At 38.7% G+C, this 6,131-nt stretch overlaps 1 protein-coding gene across 1 annotated transcript; it reads left to right on the forward strand.

Moving 5' to 3' along the window:
- The first annotated feature begins 460 nt into the window (after positions 1-460).
- On the forward strand, positions 461-5,819 carry LOC134815054 (uncharacterized). The gene is made up of 6 exons (XM_063823513.1): positions 461-738; positions 950-1,036; positions 1,252-1,454; positions 1,839-1,971; positions 2,360-2,580; positions 3,338-5,819. Exons 1-6 carry the CDS (start codon positions 546-548, stop codon positions 5,657-5,659), a joined length of 3,159 nt encoding a protein of 1,052 aa, XP_063679583.1. The 5' UTR covers positions 461-545; the 3' UTR covers positions 5,660-5,819.
- Positions 5,820-6,131: the final 312 nt, after the last annotated feature.

The raw sequence follows: 6,131 nt of genomic DNA on the forward strand, positions 1-6,131 counted from the left end.
GTTGGATATAGTTGCTTAGTAGGATGTACATTCTATCTCTGGAGAGCTCCTCGAATTACATATATATTATTTACTATTTACTTACATAGAGTATCCTTACGGTTACGGTAGTTCAGTTCTTAATTTTGTTATTTTGCGGCTGGACTGTTTACTGCTCCTTGATTTTCCAGCCTGTCTTTGTACAGTGTAGTATAGCGTTACAATGTATATTGTATAATGTAACAATGTATAGTGTAACAATGTATAATACTACAATGTATAGTGTTACAATGTATAGTGTTATGAGGCCAATTTGTTAAAAGATGAAACTGATTAAGACGGATTCGAACTCCTAAAGCGTAGCCAATATCAATGTTATATTCGTATGACGTGTAATATGAATAACAAAAATTTACTTTTTTTTGTAAAAGTTGTACCTGTATGAGTCTGAGATTTGAAATCCAAATTGTTAATAAATTAATCGCAGCTCATGTTTTTAGCACAACCTAATCCTTTAGTCTTTTGTCCGGTATAACAACTCCAGACAAGGGAGTTGGCAGAACAATATGAGTAAATTGAGTCACCATGAACCAAACCAATTGAAGAAGAGACTCAGTTCCCAAACCTCAGTTAGTTGTGTTCAACAGCACCTCAACAAGAAGATAAGCAGCCAAAGTTCCCATAGTTCTCAACTTGAAGATTCTTGGAGCGTCCTGGAGGACTCGGATTATCTCGATTGCATCAACTATGGGATCTTGGGTAACTATCTCTTATCAATTCATTAAATATCAACCTTTAAATTTCAAATCCAGTGCTCAAAGACACATGAACTTTGTCAGATTCCGCTTTTTATCTGGATAATTGCAGCCAACACTCCTTTAGATTGTCGGTTTGTCCTTATATAACGCGTACAATGTGATTGGTGGTCGAGTTTCCACGTCTACTCCTTACTGTATCACAAAACTCACAGGAGAGCCAGCCACACCGTACCTGTTACATCCTGAACACGGGGCAGATCTGAACATGCAGCTCCTCTCCGGATCCCTACTTTATCCGGGTAATTTTAAATGCTACCTAGCCGGTAACATCAGAGACACGTCTCATTTCATTGTGCAGTGATTTTATTAAAGATGTAGCTCCCTAGCCCAACACTTCGGAAGATTAGTGGTCACACATCACACATTGTCCGCATGTTACAGGCAACTGTAAACTCTAGGAAATAGCTACCTATGTGAGCCCTCTCAACCAGCTAATATCAAGCTAACTCCCCAGGAAGGTACGACAAACAAGGGTACGACATAGTATTTGTGTACGGATCAGCGCTGCTAGACCACTCTTACATCCTCTCCTTCACATACCTGCTGGACGCTATACTCGGCTACTTCTACGACCTCAGTGATCACATCCTACACAGGGACTTTGTGAGGGATGTCAGGCTGGTCTGTGTGTTGGGTCGCGAAGCTCCTTCTCCTAAGGTATGTGGCATTTATCGAACATCATAGATAAACTGACCCTGTCTCACTAGAACTAAATGAACGATAAACATTGTCATCGGATTCATAGTGATATGAATTTTGACGAGTGTTCGAAAGATGCCAGAAATTTAGATAAACTGACCCTGTCTCACTAGAACTCAATGAACGATAAACATTGTCATCGGATTCATAGTGATATGAATTTTGACGAGTGTTCGAACGATGCCAGAAATTTATTTAGATGATAGTATACTCTTCAATGTCCTTAAATTCAGTGTCCAATAGTTATTAGTTATCAATTTTCTCATCAAAATATTCTGCCTCAACATAGTTATAAAATTGGAGCTGATGAGTGAGCTGAAATTGTAATCCCTTCTTTCTAAGATCGTACAAAACTTGCTGGATTTCGTGAGTGGATATAAGGGACACAACATGAAGTTACTGATGATAAAGGACAAGAACACGGACAAAAATTCGGAAAGGAGGTTCAAACAACTTATGAACAACACTGAGTTAGGTACTTGTCATTATTGTTTTGTCACTAAGTTCCAATCGTCACATAGCAGCTGTTCGATACAAAATAAATTATACTGACTATAGAATAAGAAATAATGTAAGGTCTTTTCATTAAAGGCAGTCAGCTTAGTCAACAGATCAGTTTTTTGTACGACACCCCACATTTCCTCTATCTATAAAAAAAAAGAAAGAAAAAGTAAAGAATTTATAACCTATTTATAAATATAAGAGATTTTTCTGTGCTCCCTCCGAATAGGTTCTATCTACTCAACGGTTAATTGTCATATTTTCATATTATATCTACTATCAATGTTCCCTCATCTGGAGTAAACACAGCCAATAGCGAGAAATACCATACTATCATTATTAACATCCTCTCCAAAACCCAGGAAAAGTTTTCACAGAAGTGGAGCACTGCAAAAAAGGTGACCTTCCAAGCAGGATGGATATTGATGTTATACCCCGAGATCTTGGCGGAGACTTTGACCCTACCAACATGGATATCTGGCTGAACAAGAGACTGAAGTTTGAGGTGTTTTGGGAGGATTGCAGGATGTGTTACAAGAGACTTCAGTATCTTCCCCAAACTCTGCAGAGGGTCTTCAAAGAGGTGAGGAAACCAGTTTCTGAAACTATATGAACTTTGTAATGTATACATATTATCAAGTTAAAACTATAAAATAGACATAACATCTTTTGAACATAACATCTTTTGAAAGCTGACAAAATATCAACATGATTGATGATTCCATGAGTGATATTACAGGGTGGCCCATAAGTGACTACCCACACGCAACCTCTTAATAACTCACGTAATTCGTCTCCAAATTGCACCAAAATTTCAGAGATTATAGATATGGGTCAAACTTAGATTTCCTGAAAGTTTCGTAAGCCACGCCCAATTACAGTGGGCGTGTCGTGACACTCCCTCTTTTTCACTATTGTCTTCATAAAATGAGAACGCTTTAAGCTAAGAACTCAAAAATTTTTGCACACATTTGGCTTGATAATTAAAAACTTTTCCAAAAGTTTCAGGTTCATTGGTTTAAATATGGCTGAGTTATGGCCATTTTAAAATCCATCGGATATGTGTCACCCAATCTGATCAAGAGTAAGGCGTTAGCGTGTATTAATGAGGTTCATTAGGCTTTGATTGGATACCGATGATGACTTTGCTAGAAAGGAAAACACAAATTTTTAGGATAAATCAATAAATGAAATCAACTAATAAAAATTCCCACACAAAAACAATTCAATAATTTCAATTAAGATGTTCAAATTGTCGTCCCCCAGCTGCAATCACCTTGAGGCACCTTTCCGTTTTAATATACCGTTCAAAACAAAATCTATACAACCCTTTTTCTCAGGTAACATGCGAACACAAAGGAAAGTCCCTGGAGACGATCAAACAGAAGTATCGGGAGGCCACATCGGGACACACCTTCACCATCGATCAGAGGAACTTCCCCATGCACTGTGAGTCTCTGCTAGATGAACTGGCTCCCGAGGAGACCACCAACGATAAGATGATCGGAGACGCTATCAGAACCTTGGCAAGGGTAATGACGGAGCTGGAGGAGCACTACAGGGAGTACCAGGTTGTACTAGAGGCCTCTTTAGACGCACACTCTCGCTGGCAAGAATTCAAGAAAGAGGCAGTGCAGTTGACTACGACGGCAGAGGATTTGAGAGGAAGGATTGCGGAGCTGAGCGAGGCTGATACGGAGAATCTTAACGAAGCCTACTCGGTTCTGCAATCGGCAAAGACAGCTTTTAATGAGATGTCGAAAAAGAGAGCTGATCTGCCGAAAAGGAAGCATAAGAAAGCAGACAGTCTCATGGAGAATCTTGATAAGATTATAACAGAGAACTTTGCTGAGCTTGGAAAGAACAATGAAAAGATGGTTAACACAGAATTCGTTCTCAACATCCAAGGTGATATATTATCATGGATAAAAGAATTTGAAGACGCTCTTTATGTCAACCAAAACATAATCCAAACTGACACTTTTCGAGCCGTCTTAGAAAAGGATACCAAAATCCGCAAAATGTTGAAATATTGTCCTCTAGAGGTCATCGAAGAGTACTTCGAAACGTGCCAAAAAATTGGCTCAGACTTTCTGCTTGCCTCAATGCTCGGTGTAGAGACCTGCATATCTAGGCTCATAGAAAAGCTGGTGGAAACAAATCAACAGATCAGCAGTGCCATCAAGAGCAAGTCAAACATGTTATCTGCTAGAATGAATGCACTTCTCGGGAGGATCAAAGCCTTAGATAACGGAACAGAGACTCTGGTAGAATTTGCAACTTCCTGCGAGAAGATGCTCTTCCTCATCGGAACATTTAGGGAGTCTGAGGCCATTGAACCACCAGAAATCCCTGATATAACTTTTCTCGAAGAATACAAAAATTCGATCCTTGTCAACCAAATAGAAGTCTTTGACGAGCTCATTCAAACGATTACAAGATGTGTTCAGAGTGAGTCAGAAGAACTCCAACTATCACTATTTCAACGGATACGGACAGTCAGTAAAAATAAACGAGACACGAAGAGCCCTTTCTCCAGTACTGCTTCCAACCGGTCCAGGAGGGATTCAATAAAGAAACTTCTGACTACTGCAAAGAGCATTGATGATTACATTGACGACATCGAGGAGTTGGTTCAAAGTCTGGAGCAGCGGCATATGGTCAAACTAATAGAAGACATCTCCACTTCTCAGTCAACGAAGGCTGAAAAATCAACACAAAAACTTTATCACATTCTCAAAGAATTTATGGACACAGAGAAAGTCTACATCAAGTCTATTGAGTATCTCCATGATGAACTAATCCGCAAAGCAGCATTAGACGAGGAATTTAGTCTTGACGTTCAAGTAACGGAATGCTTGAGAATTGGTCAGGGTCTTCTTCATAAGATGATTCAGCTGAACAAGAACCTGAACACTCAAGTACGGAACAGTAGCGGAGGAGGACTAAAGTTTGCTCGAATATTCACATCTTTAGGCAAGGATTTTGAGGTTTACTATGACTTTATCAAGCTCCAAACCCGACTGGAAGAGATTCTCTCAGAGGACTACTTCAAAGACATCCAATCTCTGAATTCGGACTCTTTGCCAGCTGAATCATACGTCTGTAAGCCGATGCAGCGTCTTTGCAAATATAAACTGTTGTTTGAGGACGCTCTGACCAACACAAACCACGTGTTTGAAGTACCCACAATCTACCGAGCAGTCCTACTAAGTGGCAAGCTCCTCAGGGCCATTAACGGAACTCTGCATCTTCAGGAGGAAAGCTTCTACGAACAGGAAGAATCTCAATTCTATCTCTACGCCAGGGTTTCACTTTTAGGTTACTCCTATCCGGAGAGAAAAGCATATCTTTTCAAAGATAACCTCTATCTTTCAAAGCCTCCGCCCAAGGAAACCTCTAAAGAGCCCAGAGAACATAGCTCATTTGCACTTGACAATGTTTGCTTACTGGATGTTGATAAGTCCAAACTTGAGATGGTTCTGAATGTGAATGTGTCTCAAATTATGTCAGTGGAAGGAACTTTGAAGAGCACATTGCGAAGGAGCACGTCTATGAAAAAGTCAAAAGGGCCAGCAACAGTTACTCTGGTTTTTCATGAGTATAACGATTTTGTGGAATGGAGCTTTAAATTGAAGAATGTACTGGGGAAATATTATTAAAATATTATTAAATATTACTAAATATTACTTGATATTACTTGAGATTGTTTACTTTTGTTGACGCAGCTTTTTTAATGTTTAAATTGTTTTAATGCGATCGATTGTTTTTTTATTTGATTTTTGATTCATCGTCATTACTTGATATTGTGATATTTGAAGAGTATTTTGAATTTGATTTAATTGCAAATGTTCATGGTCTGGTGTATATAAAAAATTCACGAAGATACAATAATCTAAATACTAACCGTCATTATGTGACTTTATTATGTGACTACTTAATCTTAAAGATCTTAGGATTGAATTAAGAGATGTTACTCTTTATTGGACAAATAGAATGTAACTAATCGTAGCTCCAGCGGCCAGTCTTCTAACATTATGTCCATTATGTCTAATCTTTGAGTATCAACTGAATGTCACTCTATCATTTAACTTATAATCGTCATTTATCAATAATTTAATGACAGTCCTGCGA

This window comes from Bolinopsis microptera, chromosome 5, assembly GCF_026151205.1.
Source record: "Bolinopsis microptera isolate Bmic1 chromosome 5, MBARI_Bmic_1.0, whole genome shotgun sequence".
Classification (NCBI taxonomy): Eukaryota; Metazoa; Ctenophora; class Tentaculata; order Lobata; family Bolinopsidae; genus Bolinopsis; species Bolinopsis microptera.

Bases quoted from the DNA above. Each gene is read 5' to 3' on its own strand.
- LOC134815054 (XM_063823513.1), top strand. From the start codon at position 546: ATGAGTAAATTGAGTCACCATGAACCAAACCAATTGAAGAAGAGACTC. The intron at 1,037-1,251 runs GTAATTTTAAAT...CTAACTCCCCAG, and splicing joins CGGATCCCTACTTTATCCGG to GAAGGTACGACAAACAAGGG. The intron at 2,581-3,337 runs GTGAGGAAACCA...CCTTTTTCTCAG, and splicing joins TGCAGAGGGTCTTCAAAGAG to GTAACATGCGAACACAAAGG.